At 38.2% G+C, this 25883-nt stretch overlaps 1 protein-coding gene across 4 annotated transcripts; it reads left to right on the plus strand.

The window, feature by feature from the left end:
* Positions 1–25683, plus strand: SF3B1 (splicing factor 3b subunit 1). 4 transcript variants are annotated; one of them, XM_069781826.1, is made up of 25 exons: positions 1–128; positions 7751–7917; positions 9249–9350; positions 10051–10165; positions 12015–12094; positions 13327–13494; positions 13654–13888; positions 14709–14921; positions 15325–15446; positions 16099–16296; positions 16388–16489; positions 17239–17418; positions 17868–17954; positions 18083–18353; positions 18621–18766; positions 18859–19005; positions 19157–19282; positions 19685–19906; positions 20151–20333; positions 21025–21136; positions 21223–21343; positions 21775–21906; positions 22787–23059; positions 23542–23758; positions 25051–25683. In XM_069781826.1, exons 1-25 carry the CDS (start codon positions 101–103, stop codon positions 25207–25209), a joined length of 3906 nt encoding a protein of 1301 aa, XP_069637927.1. In that variant the 5' UTR covers positions 1–100; the 3' UTR covers positions 25210–25683. The 4 variants fall into 4 exon arrangements, with proteins under 4 accessions (XP_069637927.1, XP_069637929.1, XP_069637930.1 ...); XM_069781827.1 differs by lacking the exons at positions 1–128; positions 7751–7917; positions 9249–9350 and adding an exon at positions 11643–11698 and having other exon boundaries at positions 10049–10165; XM_069781828.1 differs by lacking the exons at positions 13327–13494; positions 13654–13888; positions 14709–14921; ... (15 more) ...; positions 23542–23758; positions 25051–25683 and adding an exon at positions 11643–11698 and having other exon boundaries at positions 12015–12091.
* The last annotated feature ends 200 nt before the right edge of the window (positions 25684–25883 follow it).

Here is a 25883-nt window from a genome sequence, read left to right on the forward strand (position 1 = left end):
CCGCAGCCGCGCTTGCGCAGTGAGTTCCCGGCCTTCTCTCTTGTAGCGGAAGTGGCGGGGCCGCTCCAGTTCCGCCTCGGCGTTGTTCGCTTTGGACAAAATGGCGAAGATCGCCAAGACCCACGAAGGTAAAAAGCCCGAAAAACACTCGCAGCGCCCCCCCCCCCCCCCCGCCCCGTAGCTGCGCCCTAGGCCTTTGTCTTTCTCTTGTGTTTCTCCGCGACGCTGGGCAGCGTCAGGCCCAGCTCCTCGGGCGGGGGCCGGGCGGGCTCGCCCCGCGGCGGGCGGGCCGGGCCGGGCCTGTTTGTAATGGCGTCTCCGCTTGTGTCACCGCCATGCCCGGGCCGCCGCCTCGCGCTCGGCGGCTGGGAGGGTGGCGCTGCGGGGGCGGGCGGGGGCAAACCTGACGTGGGCGGGGGGGGGTCTCGCTGTGCACGCGTGGGGGGAGCGGCCGGCGGTTGCCAGGCCCGCGCGGGGGGACGGTGTCGGTTAGCTCCGGTTTTGCTGGCGGGGCCGGCGCCGCCGCTGGGGCACGGGTCCCTGCCGCGCTCCCGCCTGCCGGCAGGAAGCCGAGGCTGAGCAGCGCTTGCGGGAAAGGCCGCCCGCGGGCCGCGCCTCACCTCCGCTCCCGATCGCTGCCCGCACCTCCCCGCCCCCGCGGGCCCGGCCCCGGCCCCCTCCTGGCGCTGGCGTCCAGCCCTCGGCGGGCGCTCAGTAAACATCGCGCTGTACGCCGCCTCAGTTTCGCATCAGAAACTGTGTTAGTGCCACACGTTTGTTCTCTTGACTGAGCCCTTCGGCCTGGGTCGGCAGTAAACGGGAGGCCGGAGAGGGAGGGTGAACGGGTGTTGCCCGCTGAAAGCCAGCATGGCCTGAGCTGTTACTAAGCGTCGTGTCGGCGTGGTGCTTACTGAGAAAAATGCCCCGAAGGAGGGGAAAAAACAGCGTGAGGTCTCAAGCATTTCAACTGCCATTTTAGCACGGAGATTTCCTGCCGGCTGGGTGTTTACGTAGGAGATGAGCGGTTTAATGAGGGAGGGCTTTCACTGGCAGTATGTTATTCTCGGAGGTGCTATGTGGCTGTATTCACTACCGCTTCCAGCTCTTTATAGCATGAATCAAAGCTTTCTTCTTGGACAATGTCTGTGTCTTGCCCTGCTCTTAAATATCTTCAGGCAAGGGAGAATAATTTTTAGAGTTGCACTGCTTCTGTGTCTTTGCTTTTGGGTTTTTACTCATGTTTCTGTGTGTGATACGTGATCTGTGTTTATGTTAATTTACATCTGCACTACTAAAAACTACCTCTGGACGGTGGTTGTACACTGTGAGGTAGGCAGGGCACCCAGGTATTCATCACCTTTGGGGGCGGTAAGTTTTGCACTGAAAAAACTTTTCAAATGGAGAGGCGTCATCTCTCGTGGAAGTGAGGTTAATGTAGTCTTTAACACTGCGGACCCTGTTTGAGTTTATGGATGACAAAAAGCTTAAACTCTTGTCCTCGCTTTTTTTTGTAATTGACTTTGTTTTTATTTTTTAGTGTTCTAGAATGTTTTTGTAGAATTACAGAAATGGTCTTGTTTTTTGTTTATGTGCTGTGACATGCATAAGGCTTGTGTGAGATATTACCCAAGTGAGTATTACCCTTCACAGTATTACCCACCCCTCTGCCTCTCATATTACCTAAAGAGCTTTTAATAATAAAATAGAATTGTTGTTGTTTTTTAACTTAAATTGCTTATTTATTGAAGCAAATGGTGGTCCATTGACTTTAATGAAAACATTGACATGCTTCCAGTTGCATGTGTTTTGATTAGTGTTTTATCAGGACAGGTTTTAAGGCAGGGGCGTGTAGGTAGTTGATAAAAAATTATGTATAACTGGGTATGATCATGTAATGCTGTATTTCTCAACATGGAGGTATTAGCTGAACAGCTTGATTATTTTTCTTCTGAGTTCTATCCTGTCTTAGCGTTTTCAGTTCCTGTCTGATTTTCCAAATTGAGTTGTTACTAAATTGTCTTAGATTTTTCACATCTTTATACTGTTTGTTAAATACTTGTTGATTGATGTGTTCAAGACACAGCTTGAAAGAAGTCTCAGAACAGTTTGGGATTGTTTCAGTTACATAGCTTAAGGGGGAACTCTTTGTTTTAGGCTGAAAAATAAAGTTTTAAGTGGCAGCTTATAAAGCCTCAAAAAATGCTTGAGTTTTGAATGCTGCTGAAGGTAGGTTTTAATTTTCATCGTTTTTTTCTTGCTCAGAAAGGAACGAAATGATCTCCAAATGTAATAGAGAGACCTAACATGTATGAGAGTACTAAAGTAGCTAGAAATAAAGCTGCACAGGGCAAACTAAATGTGCAAAAATATGATAAGGCATGAAAACATACAAACTATTTATGCTGTAAAATACTACTTTAATACAGTGTCTGATTTGTCTTTTTTTTTTTCCCTCATGCTAAATAATGTCCTACACTCCAAATGTTGCAAGCAGAACTATATGTATGGTAATGGAGTATATATTTTGAGAGGCTATCACGATCTGGCTGTGAGCTAGATTTTAAGTGACTTTGAGTTCAAGTATGTTGGCTTTAATAATATTCAGCATTTGTGGCTTATTTAAAATCAACTGTACATGTTAAAGTTACTTCTTTTAAAATACCAAAATATATTAAATGGAGTAAAATACAGAAAAAGGAATGATCAGTAGGATATTATACACTCCCCCCCCCGTTTTTTTTTTGTTTGTTTGTTTTTTTTATCCCACTCCTTTTACTGTTTCTCTGTCTTTAACTGAAGTTTCTGTTTATGTCCTGGTCGACTAAATCATCAAACAAGTACTTTGCTTTACACAATGTATTTTTAAGCTTTATGATTACTCTTTCTTAATTTGATTTGTATTTAAGTGCTTTGTTAAATAGGGTGTGAGTTTTTTTTTTCCAAGAAAGTGCCAGTTAGATCAAGGAAGGTAAACACATCTTTAATGTCAAAATAGTCTTTTCTAGCTAAATACGTGATGCTTTCTAAACTGGCAATCAGGCTACCTCTGGCTGCAGACCTTTTAGACTTTCTCGTTAAAGGGGTTTTGTGGCATGTCAAATGGGTGTTCTCTTCGGGGTGCTTCATTTAAACTAGCACTTAGAGACTGCATGGCATTAGTTGAAAATCATGGTGGCCATAAATGGGGGCTTGTTAACCCTGTAGACCCTCTGCAGACTTTCTTTTATGGTATAGATAACTCAGCAGGTTTTGCTGTAAGAAAGTGGGAATGCTCCTTAGTTTGCAAACAGTTGTAGTCATTGTAATTTAAAGAAGGCCAATGATAAATGAGATCTGTACCCTCTTCAGTAAATATAGCTATTTTAAAAATAAAATAAGAGAACAAGGCCTTAGTATGTACAGTGTTGTTAAGAGCTGTTAATGGGAAAATATTTTTGTATTAATGCTTTTGCTGCAGAAGTCCCACAATTGTTTTAATAGAGTCTGTTGATGGTAGTAGTGGTGGGAGCCATGCACAAGCAAATCTCTGTGGCCCATACTGCATGGCACGGTACTTACTGGTGCTTTATTTGGCTGAGCTGTATGGTCAGGTTGATTCAGTGGACAGATGATGGAAACGCTTTTGCGTTGTAGGCAAGATCTGTAGGCTTTTTTGTGTTGAAGTTGGTTACAGCTGTGGACGTGCAATCAGGACTTAATATGCTACTAAAAAGGCAGTGTGTTGTTCTAGTAACTGCTCTTTAGAAATAAGAATGTCATTGTACTCTAAAAGCACTTGGTGCTATTAGCATAGCAAGGGAAGCTTCAGGTATTCCCTTTCACCCCAGTGCTGTGTTGCACCAGGCTGCAAAAGGAATCAGGAACTTGATGTATTCTTTGGAAGAAACAGAAATAACTAAAAAATCTGTGAGAAAAGTATTTGAGTTGTATCAGTTCCATAACCATGCTATAGGATGACTTCACAAAAATGGAATACCTTGAGATGACACTGGTAGACGTGATATGTGTGGTATGCCTCTGAAGATGATCAGAGTCCTCTGTGGGCAAGACAGGGATGCCTAATTTGGCAGTAGTTTATTTCTGCTGCTTCCCCAGGAAGTAATGTATTGGAGAGCAACCTGTCTCAAGTTCTGAACTCACTGGAGTCCCCTATGCTGTGCCAGATTTTATGGGGAGCTAGATGTACTTGGGGGTAGGTTTCAGCAGGTGATCATGGCCAGCAGTGTAAGGCTTTGGTCAGGTTTCAGCTTCTCATGAGTTCAAGGCAGATTCCATGAGTTTCTGCAATGGAGAGGTGACTGTCCAAGTTACCCTGTTCTAGATATCTGCAAAAGTTTGATGGAAGCACTTAACTGGCTGGAGCAAGATTCTTCTTATCAGTTACTATGATGTGTCTTCTGTGCATGCAACTCTTGATGAACATGCTTCTGCTGTTTCTTTTATTCCCCACTAGACCACTGCAGGAATTGCAGATTTGCTGTCATGTTTCCTGTGCTTAAAGTGAAGTCAGTGTTTCTAACTGACAGTCCTGCAGGCAGTACATGAACACTTAATCCTGCTATTCTCACTCATAGCTATATAGCAAAGATTTGTCAGGTAAAACTACATGTTCAATTACCTCTATAGAAAACATGCCTTTGCACAGGAGGCATAATTTGGCTTACAGTGTGGTTGGTTTGGTTTTTTTTAATTATTGGCAGTTTGTGATAAGAAAAGGACCCAGCCTTGACTTTAAGTCTTGAAGTTTACAGGACTGACAGTTCAAACTTTTAAACTAAGCAATTCTGATCTGCAGTCTTTCAATCATTAAAAAAAAAAAAAAAATCACCAAAACCAATTCCACTCCCATTTATGTCTTGTGTCAAATGATTTGGATTAGCAATAATCATAGAATCGTAGAATGGTTTGGGTTGGAAGGGACCTTAAAGGTCATCTAGTTCCACCCCCCCTGCCATGGGCAGGGACACCTTCCACTAGAGCAGGTTGCTCAAAGCCCCATCCAACCTGGCCTTGAACGCTTCCAGGGAGGGGGCATCCACAACCTCTCTGGGCAACCTGTGCCAGTGCCTCACCACCCTCACAGTGAGTAACTTCTTCCTCACATCTAATCTAAATCTACCTTCTTCCAGTTTAAAGCCATTGCCCCTCATCCTATCACTACACTCCCTGATAAGGAGTCCCTCCTCATCTTTCCTGTAGGCCCCCTTAAGTACTGGAAGGCTGCTGTAAGGTCTTTTCCTGGTTTCAGCTGGGATAGAGTTAATTGTCTTCCTAGTAGCTGGTACAGTGCTATGTTTTTGAATTAGGTATGAGAAGAATGTTGATAACACACTGATGTTTTCAGTTGTTGCCAAGTAGTGTTTAGACTAAGTCAACGATTTTTCAGCTTCTCATGCCCAGCCAACAAGAAGGCTGGAGGGGCACAAGAAGCTGGGAGGGGACACAGCCAGGGCAGCTGACCCAAACTGGCCAACGGGTATTCCATACCACGTGATGTCACATGTAGTGTATAAACTGGGAGGAGTGGGGGTGGGGGGTTCGCTGCTCAGGGACTAACTGGGTGTCGATCAGCGGGTGGTGAGCAATTGCATTGTGCATCATTTGTATATTCCAATCCTTTTATTATTACTGCTGTCACTTTATTAGCATTATCATTATTAGTTTCTTCTTTTCTGTTCTATTAAACTGTTCTTATCTCAACCCATGGGTTTTACTTCTTTTCCTGATTTTTTTTCACCCGTCCCACTGGGTGGGGGGTGGAAGCGAGTGAGTGGCTGCATGGTGCTTAGTTGCTGGCTGGGGTTAAACCACGACAGGTCTCCTTGGAGCCTTCTCTTCTCCAGGCTGAACAACCTCAAGTCTCTCAGCCTGTCCTCATAGGGGAGGTGCTCCAGCCCCCTGATCACATTCGTGGCCCTCCTTGGGACTCGCTCCAACAGGTCCATGCCCTTCTTATGTTGTAGGCCCCAGAGCTGAATGCAGTACTCCAGATGCGGTCTCGTGAGAGCAGAGTAGAGAGGTAGAATCGCCTCCCTCGACCTGCTGGTCACATTTCTTTTGATGCAGCCCAGGATACGGTTGGCTTTCTTGGCCGTGAGTGCATATTGCTGGCTCATGGAGTTTTTCATCCACTAATATTCCCAAGTCCTTCTCTGTACGGCTGTTCTTAATCCACTCATCGTCCAGCCTGTATTTGTGCTTGGGATTGCCCCGACCCACGTGCAGGACCTCGCACTTGGCCTTGTTGAACTTCATGAGGTTCACACGGGCCCACTTCTCAAGCCTGTGAAGGTCTCTGTTGATGGCATCCCTTCCTTTCTGTGTGTCAACCGCACCACACAGCTTGGTGTCATTGGCAAACTTGCTGAGAGTGCACTCAATCCCACTGTCCATGTTGCTGACAAAGATCTTGCCTTTAAAAAAAAAAAAAAATTCTTGCCAAGTTTGTTAGCAGATGTTGTGGTATAGTGCCTTTTGCAAGATATCTCCTTAGGAAAACCTTGTGAAATGTATTTGTCCTGAAAGAGAACGATGAGAAACAATAGTAAAAAACTAGTGAATAGTGAAGGTTTAAGACCTTGAGACCTTTGAGACCATGTAGTCCAACCGTCTTGCACAAGCATGATCCTTGATATTCCTTCAGTCATGAAATGCAACTCTTGGGTATTTTTTTTGGCCATGAAGATAATGGTTTTATCTACTGAAATTCACATTGTATGGGTAATTGTGTTAATCTATTGAATCAAATAAAATACAGATAGAAACAGTAATAATTTTTATGGAGTGCCTTAATATACCTACATCAGAATTACATATGTTGAAGACAGTTGGATCACTGTAAATTATTTTCTTGTTGCATTACAACGGTTGGAGGAAAGCATGGTTTAATTTGGTTCCTTGTTTTCTGGGTTAACAAGTTAATGTGCTTTCTGAAAGTACCAAATTTCCAAGGTCAAACACGGCCACCAGAGTTGATTAGAGTCAGACCCTGACATGTTAAAGAACGACAAAGCTCCCGTTTTTCCTGTTTGAAGTGTAAACTTTTTGTTATCCAGAAGAATAGTAGACTCTTCAGCGATGGTGGTGCAGGCAGGAATAGTCATGAGTAAATTACATTTGAGCTGCCAGAGTGAAAAGAAAGTAGTCCTAACTTTTTTTTTTTTGCTAACTTGGTATCCAGTGGCATGTTAGAGGTTGGTTGTTTCTTTTTAATTTGTTAAAAGTTAATACAGTTTTGCAATATGTTAGATAATGCAATACAGTGTTGTTATATTAAATGTGCTCAGATTTGACAACTCATGCAGTAGCTCTTTTGAACAGATCTGTTTAAATGAGAAAAACTGGTTTGTTAATTGGTGATAACATTTTGAAAGGCTTTTTTTAATGGGAGGATTACATTCGTTGAGAAACCGTTGTATTAGTGTAGTGTTGAGAAATATTACTGTGGTGTAAATTACCTTCTCTGCTATCTCTGTTGGAAGATGAGATACATTAACACTGGGTTTGAATAGTTTGCTTTAGGCCATATAATTGAAGTAGTCTGTGCTGGGTAATATTACAACTTATGAAAGAGCTGCTTCTAAGCATCATGATTTTATAGTTTCATGTGTTGTATTTGTTTATTTCTTTAGAGATGATCTTTGAAATTGGGTGAAAAACTCGGTTTGCTGTACATAGTAACACGAGTATTACATTTTGTGTGTATGTGTAAAAAGACCTGATTTTTTTTTTGTGTGTGTCTTTACCCTAGATATTGAAGCACAAATTCGAGAAATTCAAGGAAAAAAGCCTGCTCTTGATGAAGCTCAAGGAGTAGGTCTTGATTCCACAGGATATTATGATCAAGAAATTTATGGTGGCAGTGACAGCAGGTTTGCTGGATATGTCACTTCTATTGCAGCAACAGAATTGGAAGATGTAAGTGATTTTATGTATTTGTTTAGGGCATGCATTCTAAGTATTTTGGAATTTATTTTGAGTAATTTTTAGTAGCAGTTGCTAAAGTAAAAGCAGTTACTGTCATTAAAGCCATACTGGGCCAAATATGTCTTATCCGGTAAGCTCTTAAGTTCCAAGTCTGGCTTGTACTTCATTAATTGTGCTTTGAAAGTCATGTAGGCCCAAGCAGAAGGCAAAAAGTTGTGGCCTGGTACTTAATCAGTGTTAGCCTTGACTGGAATAATTAACTTTGTTCTGTTGTTGCTACCAAGATGAAAAATGATGGTAAAAAAAAAAAAAATCTAATAAAACTTGGGCCAACAAACTGAAGTGACTAGTTTAAGATTTCTATTTCTACTTAATTTAAATTTCAGAGCAATATTTGAGAATTGGCTTTTTTACTATATTATGTTCTCCTTATGTATTCTGCTTGTAAGATTACTTTCTGTTAATTTCTAATGTTAAATGTTTGACCACATTTTCAATTGCAGGAGCAGTCAGAAAGTACAGTTCTGACCATGAATACATAGGCAGCAGCATATTACATTGAGTGGATTATATTTTTAAGAGGAAGGAAGATTGTTATGTTCAATTTAGTACTAGTTGATATTTTTTTTAGTGATGTACTATGTGTCATTTGTAGACTTATAAGAATTCCTTTAAGAATTTCCATTACAGGGTCTCACTGAAATCAGTTCATAGTTTTAAGACCAGTTTTTCTTTTGGGTTGCTGTAAAGTGTTGCACAGAAACTTGCTACTAATATGAAGAAATAGATTGCAAAAGCATCTTACACATTCTGAGTACTTGTTGTTGCCATTGTGTTTGAGAAGGTATAAGTAAATTAATATTAATATATTTCTGAATTTTTCACTGTTTCTGAGGGGTTTTTATAGGGTTATTTACTGAAGTTTTGTTCTGTATCTAGCTGGCTTTTAAGAAAAAATTGTTTGAATTTCTGTGCACCAGTTTTCATATGCCAGCTAGGGAACAGTATCAATAGCCCTAATATGAAATACAGACTTTTTGTATAACTAGCGTAGACAGCATACTTGATTAAATGTAGCATAATGCAGAATACTTGAGTCTTGTAGAGAAAAAGTTATCTTTTTAGTGCTGTGGGTAGGTTTATCTGATGCAGCAGTTTGGGAGTAATAAAACAAGCTATATGAAAAAGCTATTAATTATTATTAATTAACTATTCTAGTTGTCCATTTTCATATTTTCTATGACCACAGTATGTTAATTTGACATTATTTTATCTAAATATAATATCAACATAACAAATTTGCCATGTCTTTTTACTGACAGGATGATGATGACTACCCTTCTACAAGTTTGCTTGGCCAGAAGAAGCCAGGGTACCATGCTCCAGTGGCATTGCTTAATGACATACCACAGTCTACTGAACAGGTACATCTTAACTGAAGGCACAATAAAATACTGTTGTAGGTATTAGGGGAAAGAAGTGTTAAAATTTTTTGAGACCAGGTCTCACCTTCTGGAAACACGAGACGTATGTAAAGCGCCATGGTATTTTTATTTTGCTGTAAGCTTGTTACTGCTTTAGTTTAGAATTCCACAGGGTGATAAAAATTGATGCTTCTGAATGTAAAGGCAATGTGGGCATCTGCACTAAACTATTAAAAAAATCTTTTTGATAGGTCAGATACCACAAAAATGAAAATAACTGGAAAACTTAATGTCCTGTATGCTTCTATTTTTGTAAAGAAATGCTATCACTTAGGTTTTATATTCCTGGAGTATTTTTCTGTGCAATTTAAAAGCATATGAAGTAGCATTAAGTCACCCTGGAAAAAAGAAGGGGAAAGGTTGACAGCATGAAATGCTTTGGTAACAAGTGAATAAACTTCTCAAAATAGCAAATTTTTGTCAGAAGTTATTTAATAAGAAATTCTGTGTTAAACAAAATTCCACTTACAGAAGTAAAATTTATATTAGCGTAGTGTTTTGACATTCCTGCATAGTTGAGATTAAAAATAAAGTAGGCCTTTTTAGTAATACTGAAAATGAATACAGGCTTATGGTCACCAGACACTTTTCGTATTGTTCTTTGTACATATGTGACTAACAAGATTTTTTCGGTTTTTAGTATGATCCTTTTGCAGAACACCGTCCTCAAAAGATTGCAGATCGGGAAGATGAGTACAAAAAGCACAGGCGGATGATGATAATTTCCCCTGAGCGTCTTGATCCATTTGCAGATGGTAATTTATTTTGACTTTTCTATACCCTTTATGAAATTTGTTGTCTTTGTCTTTAGCCCTTTGATTTCTGTTGGCATGCTTATAAACTTAGTTTTGTTTTAAACATCCCCTTTTCATAGAGATTTGGTTGAAAACCTAGATGCCATATTCTTCATCTTTATAATACGAGTTTTCTTTCCAGGTAGAAGGACAAGAAAATAATGAGCCATTGCCATAGAAACACAAAGGGTTAAAGGTTTCTCTTTTCATTTTGTTTTGGGTTGTGCATTATACTTTGAACAACTTGTGTATTGAGTGCTCAAATTCTTTCAGTACCTTGAAAGTTTTCATTCCAAGTCATAGATTTACAGGGTTACTGCTTTTGAAATGCTAGTTCTCAAAGTAGAGCACCTAATTCTTACCATCCTATGTAAACTTAGGTGGTATAGCTAAAAGAAACAAAAGCATATATAAGACTTTGATACTGTTAATAGTTCAAGTCTGTTCTGATAATTTTAGAATGCAAGTCAGGAAAAGGGGTGTTAGTGGGTCTGACAGAAACTTTCTTCAGGTGAGTGAGTTTCACATGTGGCAATAAGGTGCCTGTTGGCTTAAAATTAGTAGCTATTTTGCAGGTTTTACAAATGAGAATTTCAGCCTGCATGAATTAATAGGGATATTAATTATTTTACTTGCTTAATTGTAATTGATATAAACATGTATTGTCAGAATTCACAGGCCCATACTAACTGTCCTTAATTTCTTTCCTACAGCAGTACTGCTATATGCCAGTCCTGTCTGCATTCTTAAGGGTGCAGTTCAACACATCCTGTGTAGATTATGGTGAAAAAGTATTCCAAAGGAAAGTCCTATCAAAGCTAGTGTCAGAATGACACAGCCAATTGGGCAGTGATCTTCAGCATAGAAATGTTTAAGAAGTTTATTTTTTTTCCCTAAATTATAATGCTATACCACTTGTATAGCAAATCTGTACATTTTTCTTAAAGAAAAGTGTTTTTCTTGACAAGTCTCATTTTTATAAAGTTGGGCTTCTTGTAAAGTATTTAAAAGTTTAATTAACGCAAGATACACATCATAAAACAACATATGGTATACAAAACCCATTACCTGTGAGTATCATTGTGGTGGTATATGTACTGTATTGCATTCAGCTCCCAATCACAATTGTACCTTGAGAAGAGAAGAGGGGGAAAGTGTCATCAAACAGTTCTCTGGGGTTTTTTGTTTTGTTTTTTGTTTTTTTTTTTTTTTAAATGAAGCCCTTTTACAATATGACACTAGAAGATCTGGGAGACGTGTCCAGATTTGTCAAACTTATAAATGGGTCTTTATGATAAAACATTTTAAACATTACTTAGGTATGCAATAGTTATTTATAGTCAGATAACATCTAGGATTTAACAGCTTACACAAGGTAATGTTTTGAATATAAATATCTTTCCAAAGTGTTACTAATGGTAAAGAGATAATTTTCTAGGCTTCTATTCTGCTGCTTGAAGTCAGAACTGCTGATGGAGACAAAGGCACGAAAGTGTACGTATTCCGGATTAGCAACCCAGGAACCCATCACTTCTGAAGACTCTTAACTCTGTTGTCATTTTATCATTTATATCGGCTTTAAAATATTTGTTTGAAACTGCAGTAGTTATGTTTGTGTTCAAACAGGTTAAATTGATCAGCAAACTGAATAAACGTAAGATACATGTAATTTTTAAAATTTTCAATCAAAAAGTAAAATTAAATGATCATGGAATAATATAATATTAGAGCAGGACAATAGAAAAAGTCAATAGTTTCTGCTTATCCTGTACTCATTGTGCTCCATTCCTGTTGCTGTTCTTTTCCACAGGAGGGAAGACACCGGATCCTAAAATGAATGCCAGAACATACATGGATGTTATGCGTGAACAGCATTTAACAAAAGAAGAGGTGTGTGGAGGGGAGGGTTTTCCACTTGAACTTAGTGTTGTTTTACAGCCTTTGAAAGCATGTTAAAAAAGTGGGAATGGAAATTGTTGTCTTTTTGTCTTGACTTAAAAGTCCTTTTCTTTGGAAAATCCTGTTCTTTGCATGTTGAAAGTCAGTAGAATTTAAAGATGCAAGTTTTGAAAAACATCTGTTCTATACAATACATAAACAATGGAGGGAGAAATAGTCTCAATATACTTTAATCTGGATTTTTTTATAGTGCTTGAACTTTTTGTTTATTTTCTTTCAGAGGATGAGAGACAAAAACTAACAGTCACTGAAGGATATTCAGTGTCAGAGATGTTTGTTTTTGTGAGCTCTGTGTAAAGGTATCCAGGGAGGTTTTAAAAGGCTTTTGTTGAAGCACTTAACAGATGTTGCAGTACTGAGAACTGGTGTGAGGTTGACATTTTGTTTTAAATATTAAAAAAAAAAAAAAAAAAAGGAAAAATGTAAAAGTACATGCTTTATTCATGGCTATTAAAAATTCATTTTAATAGGTAAGAAGATATTGGTAATATAATCAAATTTCTTGTGTAATACCTACAGTGCCATCTTGTTAATTGGAGCAAGATCTTGTAGTTCCAGTGACCTCTGTAGATTTACATTCATTTACCGTACTTGACTTACCTTAATTGAGGAATTAGTTCATAATTTTGACAATCTTGCTGTTTATGGATCCATTGATAAGTGAAAAACAGTCTGGGTTAGTGTGCTGTTTTAACAGTGTCATCTCAGAATTTTAAATAAGAATTTCATGGCTTTTTTATGTCGTGGGATGTAACTCAAATGAACACATTTTGTAACTCCTCCACCTTCAATTTACTGAAGTGGAACTTGTTTGAAACAGATGTGTAATGATTTTAAGGCATACATATAGGTGACAGAAGCTGATAGCACTCAAAATTCTTCATGCGTTTGCATTTGTTGGAATAGTGGCCTTTATAAGAAATCAATTTAAAAACAGCCCCTCCAAACACATAGCTGCTCTGTCAGTATAGAAGAATTTGAAAAGTGAATGAACTTGAAATTAAACAGTAGCTAATTGCGTGTTATTTGAGCAAAATCTCAAAAAATAGCATAAAAAGATATGATACAGCTGAAAAATCTCTTTTAGAGGTACAATCTGAAGAGGCTTTCTGAAAAAAAAAAAAATCTGTTTCTTATGTTTGTCTTTTTGTGCCCTTGAATAGAGGGAAATTAGGCAACAACTAGCTGAAAAAGCTAAAGCTGGAGAGCTTAAAGTCGTCAATGGAGCTGCATCTCAGCCACCTTCAAAACGCAAACGGCGTTGGGATCAGACAGCTGATCAGACTCCTGGTGCTACACCTAAAAAATTATCCAGTTGGGATCAAGCGGAGGTAATAATCCTAGTGTTCATCAGCTTATCTAAAGAAGACATTATTAATGCTAATCCTCTTGAATTTCAGAAGTTTCTTACTCTACTAAAAAAGAGTAACAAGCCATCTTTTACTGTACAGTAAGAGAGAGATTAATACTTTTGGTTTTGTCTTGTATAGACACCTGGACATACACCATCTCTGCGATGGGATGAAACTCCAGGCCGTGCAAAGGGTAGTGAAACACCTGGTGCCACCCCAGGCTCAAAAATATGGGATCCGACTCCCAGTCACACACCAGCAGGAGCTGCAACACCCGGACGGGACACGCCCGGTCATGCAACACCAGGCCATGGAGGTGCCACTTCCAGTGCACGTAAAAATAGATGGGATGAAACACCTAAAACAGAAAGAGGTATTTATGGTGAACTGGAAAGCACATAATAAATTTTGAATGGTTAAATATATAGGAGTTTTTCACATTAAGTCAAGAGTAGGTTCAGAAGTCAGGTAAGAAGTAATTATATTCTGACATCTAGTGGTTGATGTGAAGTGATGTTTTTGTCTGAGTTTGTAGCTTTGAGTTCTGCCTGTAAGCTTAACTCACATCTGTGAAAGCACCTCGGCTCAAAAATTGAATCAAAGTTTTGTGGTACATCTAGTGATGGCTGCAGGTTGGGATTTTAATGTGTAAAGGACGTAGTAACAGAGTTATGTTGAATTGCTTTTTGTGATATGTTTGTGTGCGTTAGTTTTGAACTGTTTAATTTTCTTTGAAGGGGTTAGCATTAAAACAAGTTTTGGAAGCATTTTCTCACCTGCCTAATTTGAATTGGGCTCATGTGTCAGGGAACAGTGAAACACTGTTGTTCCTTAATGCTTTTACCAAGGGAATATGTGGAGTATTTGTCCAATACTTTGTCCAATTTCTAGAATATCTGAATTCTTTTGTATTTTTTAGAATTTTACCTATTTATGCTAAGATTCAGCATGAAGATGACATGCTTTTTTTGTAAAATGAAGTTCTCTGTTGGATGTTTTTAGTGTAATGCCTGTGTTTTTTTCAATATTCACCAAACTAGTCTTTGCTTTTTGTATAGTGTGTTTGTTTATATGATACTTGTTGATTTGTGTAGACATGAGGATGAGATACTGAACATGGGTTTGGCTGTTGATACTATAGTTTGAGTATATACTGTTCAGCTTTCTGCAAAAATTGTTTTGTTTTTCCTTAGATACTCCGGGACATGGCAGTGGATGGGCTGAGACGCCTCGTACAGATAGAGGTGGTGACTCCATTGGTGAGACACCAACTCCAGGAGCAAGTAAGAGAAAGTCCCGATGGGATGAAACACCTGCTAGCCAGATGGGTGGCAGCACTCCTGTTCTGACGCCTGGCAAAACACCCATTGGTACACCAGCTATGAACATGGCAACTCCTACACCAGGTAAGCCCAGTCCATTTTCTAAAGGCATCACTTTCTTCTGTCGAAATGAAGCACTTACCTTTATATTGTATTTTGAAATAGACTTCTGCCTAACATGTTCTCCTGCCTGTATGAAAGCAGTCAGTATAGGCTCAGTTTGCCATTTTTAATGCCTACAGCAACTTAGTTCTGGAGGGGGAATCGAGATTAAGGTGTCTGTTCCTGTTTAATTTAGTTGTTAAAAATTGATAAAAAGCTCTCTAAAAGTTTGATATCTTACTGGCTACAGATTTCAAGTGCTATGGAAACTTTGGTTTGAGAGCACTTAAAGGTTAAGTAAACAAGTCATCTTCTGCATACAAAATATTTTTTTAAATCCTTTTTTTTTTTTACTTTTTTTTTAATTTTTTTAATTTTAATATAGGTCATATCATGAGCATGACTCCTGAACAGCTGCAGGCTTGGCGTTGGGAAAGGGAAATTGATGAAAGAAACAGACCACTTTCTGATGAAGAATTAGATGCTATGTTTCCAGAAGGATATAAGGTAATTCATCTGGATTAAAATACATCAGACCATGATGTTGGGTTTTTTTTTCTGCTAGGACATATTGATTTTTTTTTTTAAACCAAGTTGTCCCAGAAGTAGAATGTTTCACAGTAAGTATTGATTGTAGACGTTTGTTTGATTTGGTTACTGATTTATTGTAAATCCATTAGAAAGGGAGAGCTAAAGATGATCTCAAAGGCTAGCTGTTGTTGTGCTTCTCAATGTTGGAAATGCCTGTCAAGGCCAGAAATGAGCTCTGAATGGGCTGATAAAAATATTAAGTCCAGATGTAGAAAAACATGGGAGAGTCACAAATGCAAAGTCAGCAAGTACTCTGTGTTGATGCAGATACTGAAGTACTGTTTTAATGCTTTGTAGAGACACTTCAAAGTTTATTATCCAATCTCTCAGTAGTGGAAGTGAACTTTCTTCTGAAGTATCATCAATACAGGATAAGCATGAATACAAACTGTCATGGTGAATTTTCTTGGTATTGCTGTGAACATGAGCTCTAATGTATGCAATAACACTTACACAAATCCCCAAACAAATAAAATGGAATATATTAAGTTTAGTAATGTTTTGTATTTGATGCCTTCCTCTTTTTGTATCTGTTGTGATAAGATAAATTTTGTTCGTTCTTCTGTAGGTTCTTCCCCCACCAGCTGGTTATGTACCTATTCGCACTCCAGCACGTAAGCTTACAGCAACTCCAACACCTTTGGGTGGTATGACTGGATTCCACATGCAGACAGAAGACCGAACTATGAAGAGTGTTAATGACCAACCATCTGGCAATCTTCCATTCCTAAAACCAGATGATATCCAATACTTCGATAAACTGCTGGTAAATGAGACTTCACTCATGCTGATTAAAATTTCCTGATTTCTTTTGAATATGTAGCAATGCTTGCTTGTTTGTTTGGAATTACTTGTAGGTTGATGTTGATGAATCAACTTTGAGTCCTGAAGAACAGAAGGAGAGAAAAATAATGAAATTACTTCTGAAAATAAAGAATGGCACACCTCCCATGAGAAAGGTAAGATGAATTTTCAGATGCATTTATGTAATTCCATTTTTCAAAAATCTGCATTTGTTTTTAGGTTTAGTTTCAGTTGTCTGTGGGATTCTCTTTAAGATAATCTCCTAAGCTTTGATATCTGTTTAGTGCTTTCTTCCTCTTCTGTATCTGCATGGCTTTTTGTTTGTCATTCGATGTAATCTAGTGTTGCTGCTCTTTGTACAGTAATGTCAGTCACTAAATAGTACATGGCTTATATAATATTTTTTTTTTAACAATTATGACAAACTGGATTTATAGTGTGTTTTGCTTACAGGGCTTCGAAATTTTCTGGATTTTGCCTCTTACACTTAAATTAGCAGTGTAGCTCCTAGTTAAGTTTCAGCCTTACACATTATGCAACGTTAGCAGTCTTTTCTGCACAGTGTTGCTTTAAACTGACCATAGCACCAAGCTGCCTAGAGGCAAGTAAGTGCTGTATAAGCTAATTTTCAAATGGAGCCATTCTTATTATTAGACCAGGAGCATGCTTTTCTTGAAAATTGAACATCTGGGAGCTAACATCAGAGTGTTTCTCTTAACACATTTGTTCTTAAATTTTATGTCAGTATAAAATTGTTTGAAGCAGAGTTTTGCAGTGGTAGGAGCAAGTATTTTGAAGCCCATGATTAGTGAATTACATTTTAACTTGGTTAATATCTACCTGTTTTGTAATTGTTCAGTGTTGTTTCCTTAGTTTAACTGATAGGCTCTTTGGTTTTGTTTAGGCTGCATTGCGACAAATTACTGATAAAGCTCGGGAATTTGGAGCAGGGCCGTTGTTTAATCAGATTCTGCCTCTGCTGATGTCGCCAACTCTCGAAGATCAGGAGCGTCACTTGCTTGTCAAAGTCATCGACAGAATTCTTTACAAACTGGATGACTTGGTCCGACCATATGTACACAAGGTGTATTGCAGTTTACTATTTCATCTTCGATTTGCTTTTTTCTGGTCATTGCTGGGAGAAGTGTATATTTTATTTGCATCTCAGAAGAGGATGGTACCATGGTTTTTTAACATAATTGACTTCCATATTTCTTCTTAAGCCAAAATTCTCAGTTCTTGTAATTTGATCGAAGTGTGGGATTTATAGTATTAAGGCATGATGTAAAAATGATATATGCACACTTGGGGGTGGGAAGGGGATCTTATCTGATCTAGATAGTGTCTCTGAGCCAGGTCCTTTAGAGACAAATAGCTGTAAAAAGAACATAATAAATTTAAAGTTTTTCCGGTCATCATAAAGCTTTAAGCTTGGATCCATGGAATCATCGCTGTTTCATGGAATCTAGTAGGGCCAGAAATACTACTAAAAGTATTACCAAAAGGAAATATTAATTTGTTCATCTTTTTCAGATTCTTGTTGTCATTGAACCACTGCTGATTGATGAAGACTACTATGCTAGAGTGGAAGGCAGAGAAATTATTTCAAACTTGGCTAAGGTAAAGTTCCATCCTTCATTAAGGAACTGAGTAAGCTTACATATAGTTGCATGTTTATAGGCATGGCAGAAGGATTAACTGTGCTGTTCATAAATCCAGTTGGTATCTTCTGTATGTTTTTCCTTCAGGCTGCTGGTTTGGCAACAATGATCTCCACAATGCGACCTGATATTGATAATATGGATGAATATGTCCGAAATACAACAGCTCGGGCCTTTGCTGTCGTTGCCTCTGCTTTGGGCATTCCTTCACTGTTACCCTTCTTGAAAGCTGTCTGTAAAAGCAAAAAATCGTGGCAGGCTAGGCATACTGGCATCAAGATTGTACAGCAGATTGCTATTCTTATGGGTTGTGCCATCTTGCCTCATCTCAGGAGCTTGGTTGAGATTATTGAACATGGTGAGTTCTATTTTCCCAGGCAAGATTTTTTTATTCACTTCATATTTGGAAATTTTTTCATATCCCAGTGAGGCACAGTGGTAGTAAAGTCCTTGTTTTGTGTGTTCTTTTGAGCCTCAGAAATGGTTCAACTGACTCTGAAAGAGGATTAGTGGTTCAGTTTTCCTGAAAATAAGCTAATCCCTTTTATACTGCCCCTCTATTTGCTGTTTTGAGCTTAAGTCACAGGAGGTACAAGAAGAGGCACTAAATATTATTCTCTTGCAGGTCTGGTGGATGAGCAGCAGAAAGTTCGCACCATCAGTGCTTTGGCTATTGCTGCTTTGGCTGAGGCAGCTACTCCCTATGGTATTGAGTCATTTGATTCTGTTCTGAAGCCTTTATGGAAGGGTATACGTCAACACAGAGGAAAGGTATATATATATAAGATACTTTCTTTAGTTTGAACTGAAATGGATGTATATCTTCTATAACTCATTAGAGACATATTTCTGCGTTTAAATAGGGTTTGGCTGCCTTTTTGAAGGCTATTGGTTACCTGATTCCACTCATGGATGCTGAATATGCAAACTATTATACCAGAGAAGTCATGCTAATCCTTATCAGAGAGTTCCAGTCTCCTGATGAAGAGATGAAAAAGATTGTGTTGAAGGTATGTCAGAATGATTGTTTTGCATTAATATTGAATATGTATGTCTTTCCTTTTCTTAAAACACTAAAAAACCCCAAACCAAAAAGAACCCCACCCCAAAACCCCAAACCCTACGCAGAATTAAAATGGTTGAATTTTTATTTCCTGTCAGGTGGTAAAGCAGTGTTGTGGTACCGATGGTGTTGAAGCAAACTACATTAAAACAGAAATCTTGCCACCTTTTTTCAAACACTTCTGGCAGCACAGAATGGCATTGGACAGAAGAAATTACAGACAGGTATTTTGGTTTTTTTAGTTGGAAAGTTATTTACAGTAGAACAAAATTCACGTTAGAGTGTTCATTCAGGCTAGATGCTTAATTTTGTCTTTTGTGTCCTGAAACTGAATTTTGTTTGGACTAGTGATTTAGAAGTTGCATAGCTAGAAGATTCACAGGTTCTTAGGAGGCTATCAAGACATTTTACGTTTGTGAATATGAGTCTGTATCAGTTGTAAGGTGGAGTAGTTCACCCCATTTGTGGTGTTCAAAACATTGGAATATTTATGAAGGTCAGAACAGTTGTTTATAGTGGGCTTAACATGCATGATGCTGTGTCTTGTCAGACTAGGGAAATTTATTTTCAAGATGTAGGAAGTGGATTTTAACAATGCTTGCTTACTTAACATTTGTGTATTTCAGTTGGTTGATACAACTGTGGAGCTGGCAAATAAAGTTGGAGCAGCAGAAATTATTTCTAGAATTGTGGATGATCTGAAAGATGAGGCTGAGCAGTACAGAAAAATGGTCATGGAGACAATTGAGAAGATAATGGGAAATCTGGGGGCAGCAGACATTGATCATAAACTGGAAGAACAACTTATTGATGGTATCTTGTACGCCTTTCAGGAACAGACCACAGAGGTATGGCCAAGCGTGTTTAGTATTTGGTTCACTTTAATTGTAAGCTAGCTCACTGTTAGTTATACAGAGCTGTATGCTTCTAAGTTAGATTTTTAGAATCCTTTTTTGGGTGTCAGCGCTCTGATCAATGAAACCCAGAAACAAGCTCTGGAATGTTAGCATTTTAATAGCAGTTTTAGATGTCAAGTTTAATTAAAATGTGGTGTTGCTGTTGGTCTGATTTTCCTTTTGTTTTTACACTCAGGATTCTGTGATGCTGAATGGTTTTGGCACAGTGGTTAATGCTCTAGGCAAAAGAGTTAAACCCTACTTGCCACAAATCTGTGGTACAGTTTTGTGGCGTTTGAACAACAAATCAGCTAAAGTTAGGCAGCAGGCTGCTGACCTGATCTCTCGTACTGCAGTTGTCATGAAGACTTGTCAAGAGGTATTGTATTGAATTCTCCTACCAAATTCGCTGTTGTCTATGTCGTGGTTTAACCCTAGCTGGCAATGAAGCACTACACAGCCACTAGCTCACTCTCCCCTGCATTGGGATGGGGGAGAGAATCAGAAGAGTAAAAGTGAGAAAACTTGTGGGTTGAGATAAAGGCAGTTTAACAGGTAAAGCAAAAGCCGCGCATGCAAGCAAAGCAAACTAAGGAATTAAGTCACCACTGCCCATGGGCAGGGAGGTGTTCAGCCATCTCCAGGAAAGCAGGGCTCCACCACGTGTAATGCGTACTTGGGAAGACAAATGCCATCACTCCAAACATCCCCCCCTTTCCCTTTTCTTCCCCCAGCTTTATATGCTGAGCATGTCATATGGTGTGGGATATCCCTTTGGTCAGTTGGGGTCAGCTGTCCCAGCTGTGTCCCCTCCCAACTTCTTGTGCCCCCCCAACCTACTTGCTGGTGAGGTGAGAAGCAGAAAAGACCTTGGTTTTGTGTAAGCACTGCTCAGCAGTAACGAAAACATCTGTGTTATCAACACTGTTTTCAGCACAAATCCAAAACATAGCCCCATATTGGCTGCTATGAAGAAAACTCTATCCCAGCCCAAACCAGCACAATATGTTATAGTAGTGAGAGGGGAAAAAAAGACCAACCAACTTCTAAATCTTTTTACTTGGTTGTAGGAAAAACTGATGGGACACTTGGGTGTTGTGTTGTACGAGTACCTGGGTGAAGAATATCCTGAAGTACTGGGCAGCATACTCGGAGCACTTAAGGCTATTGTGAATGTTATAGGTACGTTTGTGTATTGAATACGTTCCTGTTCAAGAGCGAAAAGAAAAGGCATTTTAAAACTAAATATGCCTCTTTAAATTCAATAGGCATGCACAAGATGACACCGCCAATCAAAGATCTGCTGCCACGGCTTACACCTATTTTGAAGAACAGACATGAGAAAGTACAGGAAAATTGTATTGATCTTGTTGGGCGCATTGCAGACCGGTAAGCTGCCTAATGATAAAATATTTGATCCTCTGTGTGGGCAATTATTGTAGCAAAAGCTGAAGTTGAGTATCATGTTTGGAATTTGGGTATTTATTGTCTTATCTGTTGATATTTCTTAAGTTGTGCGTAAAGCTTAACATGAGATATTTAGCAGATACTCTGCTGAACATATTGTGATTATATTATTTTGCAAACACTTTGTAAGTAGTATGTTGTCCACTTATGCAAACTTCGAATGCACAAAATATAAAATTTTTTTAGTACACTGTTAACCAGTGAAGGCCTAATGTTAACAGATACCTAGTTCAGGAAATTGCTTAAGCAGTATCCCTCTGTTTATAGCAAATGAATAGATGCTGCAATTTATGTAGTTTTATTTAAAAACTTCCAACATCACTGAAGAGGTAACCCACTTTATTCTTTTTCAGAGGTGCAGAATATGTTTCTGCAAGAGAATGGATGAGGATCTGCTTTGAACTGCTTGAATTACTAAAAGCTCACAAGAAAGCTATCCGAAGAGCCACAGTGAACACTTTTGGTTATATTGCGAAAGCTATTGGGTAAGTTGGTTTAATGCTTATCCACTTCTATACACAGTTACCTAACATAGTGATGATTGTGAGTTTTCTAGTGAGAAATATTCAAACTTCTCTACACATAAATATATTAGATATGTGGACTTGGTTTTACTAATTTTGTAGAAGGAGAATACAGTCACCTATTTTTCATTAATGTAGTGTGCTGCAATTCTGGACTAAATTTGTAGACTAGCAAAGTTAGAGTCTAGTTTGGTAATAAGAGCTGTTTGTCTCATGAATTTTGATATTGATATGCTTTCAGACCCACTCTGTATTCTTTCATGAATTCTCCTTTAAATACTCAATCTCTCTTCTATTTTTCCCTAGATCAATACTTTTATTGATTTGCAAAGGATTTTTTGCCACTAAGGTGATACTGCAAGTCAGCAACGCATAGGATGAAGCACAATTCCCATCTTTATGCATATTCTTAAATAAGTGACCGATTACTGACTTAATGCAGATACAGCAAGCAACCAAGGAATGCTGTAACTGCACTTAACTATACGGGATATTGCCTAGCCTGTCAATGAGCATGATTTTATACAAGTTTGCAATTACCTGTGGGATCAGAGTAATAGTGGGGAGGCTACTGCTAACCTCCAGAGTTTACAAGAGGCAGAACAAAAGGCAGGAAAAAAGCTATGTCTAGAGAAAGTAAAAAATGTTGGTTATAAAAATAAGATCATGCAGTTGCTTAAGCTGTTGTGCAGTTTCATGATTTATGTTGTTTCCCAGTTACTTAATCTTTTTTTTAAGGGCTAAGCCATGCTTTTCTGTCACTTGCTGTTTGAAACTCAACTAATTTTATCCAAATCTTCACTGAATCTATTGACATGGATGCACATGTTATCTCTTCCAGACCTCACGATGTATTGGCTACACTGCTAAATAACTTAAAAGTACAGGAAAGGCAGAACAGAGTATGTACTACAGTAGCAATTGCTATTGTAGCTGAAACATGCTCACCTTTCACAGTGCTGCCTGCACTCATGAATGAATACCGAGTTCCAGAACTGAACGTCCAGAATGGTGTGTTAAAATCTCTTTCTTTCCTGTTTGAATATATTGGAGAGATGGGAAAAGATTACATTTATGCTGTTACGCCATTGCTTGAAGATGCTTTAATGGACAGGTGAGTGCACTTCTTTCTATCTAGGGTACAGTTAGCCATAGTCATGTATTTTAAGTATATATAGCTGGGTCTAACGATAGCAAATATGCATATTGTTCTTGTTTGCTAAAGAAGTTAAGTGACCAGCATAATTTGGAAGCAATTGTCTGCAAATAATTCAGATTGTATACTTCTATTTTACTAATACTTTTGAAGATTAAAATGATACAAACATTTTAAGTGAGTCAAGACTTCTTATGTTCAAACTGCTTTTGATAATGTCTGTTAGTACTTTTGCTGTGGAATTAGAGTGCAGTAATTTGTCAGAAAATTCCGTCTTTTTTCAGTCTTCTGATTTTTGTTACTCTGCCTCTTGCTGTCAGTAAATATGGGTTAAAAGGGTATATTAGTGCTTTCAAAAAAAAGTTTTATTGAAAAGGAATATTATGCTTGCCCACTCATGTTGCTTCTAATGTATTAACAGACCATTTTTCTCTTTCCAGGGACCTTGTACACAGACAAACAGCCAGTGCTGTGGTGCAACATATGTCTCTTGGTGTCTATGGGTTTGGCTGTGAAGATTCTCTTAATCATTTGTTAAATTATGTATGGCCTAATGTGTTTGAAACCTCTCCGCATGTTATTCAGGCAGTTATGGGGGCTCTGGAGGGCCTCAGAGTTGCTATTGGTCCCTGCAGAATGTTGCAGTATTGTTTACAGGTATGTCCTTGTGTATGCTGGGATAGCAGAGACAGCAATTATCAGGCAGGACTTCTTTCCAGGAGACAAAAAAGTCAACTGAAGATTTCCAGCAAAGGAAAACAGTGTGGCGCTTTGTCTCTTTAAACTATTCTTTAAACATGGCATTCTGTACCAAGAACTTCAGTAATTGAAATATGCAATGAACAGAGATTTTGGTATAGTGAGATAGCTGATTACACTGAGGAACTTGCATAGAACTAGCAGGTAACTTAGACTATAAATTGGCTAAAAGAGCCTGGCACTCTGACCTGTAAAATGGAAGCATCTCGCAGGTTTGGAGGACACTGACTAATGACTGGGGAATAAATTAATAGTGCAAGGAGTTATGAGAACAAGTAAAAAGTGAGATACGTGACAGGATAGGTGTAATATTAAATGAACATTATTTGTCATTAGCTAAGAAAAACAGTTAGAACTGTGTAAGAGTGAAGCACTAGAAAACAGTGCTTTGATCAGAATTTATACCATTATATCAACACTAGTCAGTTCAGCTTCTGTAAATGTGTATGTGGCAGTAAAATCTGAAGGCTCCTTTTCTCTGTAATTGCACATAGCAGTTCTTGGTGCGTTGACTATAGAATCTAAACTCACATAACAGGTGGGAAGCAAGGATGAATGTAACGCAGGTCAATGTAGAGAAGATGTGACAGCATTTGATTAATTATTTGCAGATATGGAATTTCACTGTGGGTTTTTTTTATGTGGGGGATCTCAGCATAAAGATACTGACATCAGTAGGAAGGTGAAAGAAGTCTCTTGCACAGTTTGGTTTTTTTTACAAATACTTGTATGTTCTTATTGTATAGAACTTTTTTCTAGAGCTTTCACATTCTGCTCATTTTTTTAGGTTTAATAATAGTTTATCTCATGTATTCCTATCTAGCACGCTCTGCACAAATAACAATTAGCAGAGCCAAAGATAAGACTCAGTTCCAACCAAATATACTGCAGCAGGTTTTCATTTTTATTTTAAAAGAAGAATACATAACTAGAAATATATTCGTTGGAATTTCTCCCTGCAGAAAAAAAGATAAGAAGATTTGTCTCTAAATAATACTTTGTTACTACTTGCTAGTTTAGATAGTCACAGAAATTTGGAATGACACATTTAGTGTACCTTCTTTGTTATAAGTGGTGTTAGTTGCTATAATTGCTTTTTTAAATGCCTATTGTGCAAAACTTGATTAAAATCAATAACAGACATTTAGACCTTAAGCTTTTAATAAATTTTGTTCTGTTCTGTTTTCTAGGGTTTGTTTCACCCTGCCAGGAAAGTCAGAGATGTTTATTGGAAGATTTATAATTCGATCTACATCGGATCACAGGATGCTCTGATAGCACATTACCCAAGAATCTATAACGATGAGAAGAACACCTATATTCGTTATGAACTTGATTACATCTTATAATCTTCTTGTTCAGTTGTTTGTGTTTAATGCACAGCTGTTCTTCAATTAAATGCTTCAGATTTGATGATGTAAAATTTTAAAATATCGGAGATCAGTATAGAGCTGGTCAGAGGCAGAGCTAGGAATCCAGTAGCATGATTTTTTTAAATATGTCCTTGTTTTTTGATGTTAAACAGTTAAAGCCAGTAGTGACCAAGAAAACAGTGATTACAATGTACTGGAGGGATTTCATTTTGGATTCATCTTTATGAAGATTTAGATTTCATTCCTTGTGTTTAAAGGGGAAGTTTATTTGAGAAATAAACATTTGTGTATAAAAATTAATTTGTGTGTGGTTTTTGGACAGAGGGGCTTGTAAAACGAGTCCCTTTGGATTAAGTATTTGTTCATGTAATAAATAGGTGGCATAAAACATTTTAACCCTTTTTGTCATCCCTTAGCTTTTGAATAAATAAGAAAAACATACAAACTGTAGTTAATGTGTGTATCTTTGTCATGCGATAATGTAGCTGTAGTCTGGCTGATGGTTGTAGTAGTGGCAGTTTATTTTCATGGAAAAAGTAGTGTTTCATTGCTTGTTGTTATTATTGCTTCATCTGCAGTATCCTGGTTGTGGGGATGGATTAGCTTGTTAAATTTTCAGAAGTTAAGCAGTTTATTGTAAATGGTATGTG

This window comes from Haliaeetus albicilla, chromosome 4 (genome assembly GCF_947461875.1).
Source record: "Haliaeetus albicilla chromosome 4, bHalAlb1.1, whole genome shotgun sequence".
NCBI classification, from domain to species: Eukaryota; Metazoa; Chordata; class Aves; order Accipitriformes; family Accipitridae; genus Haliaeetus; species Haliaeetus albicilla.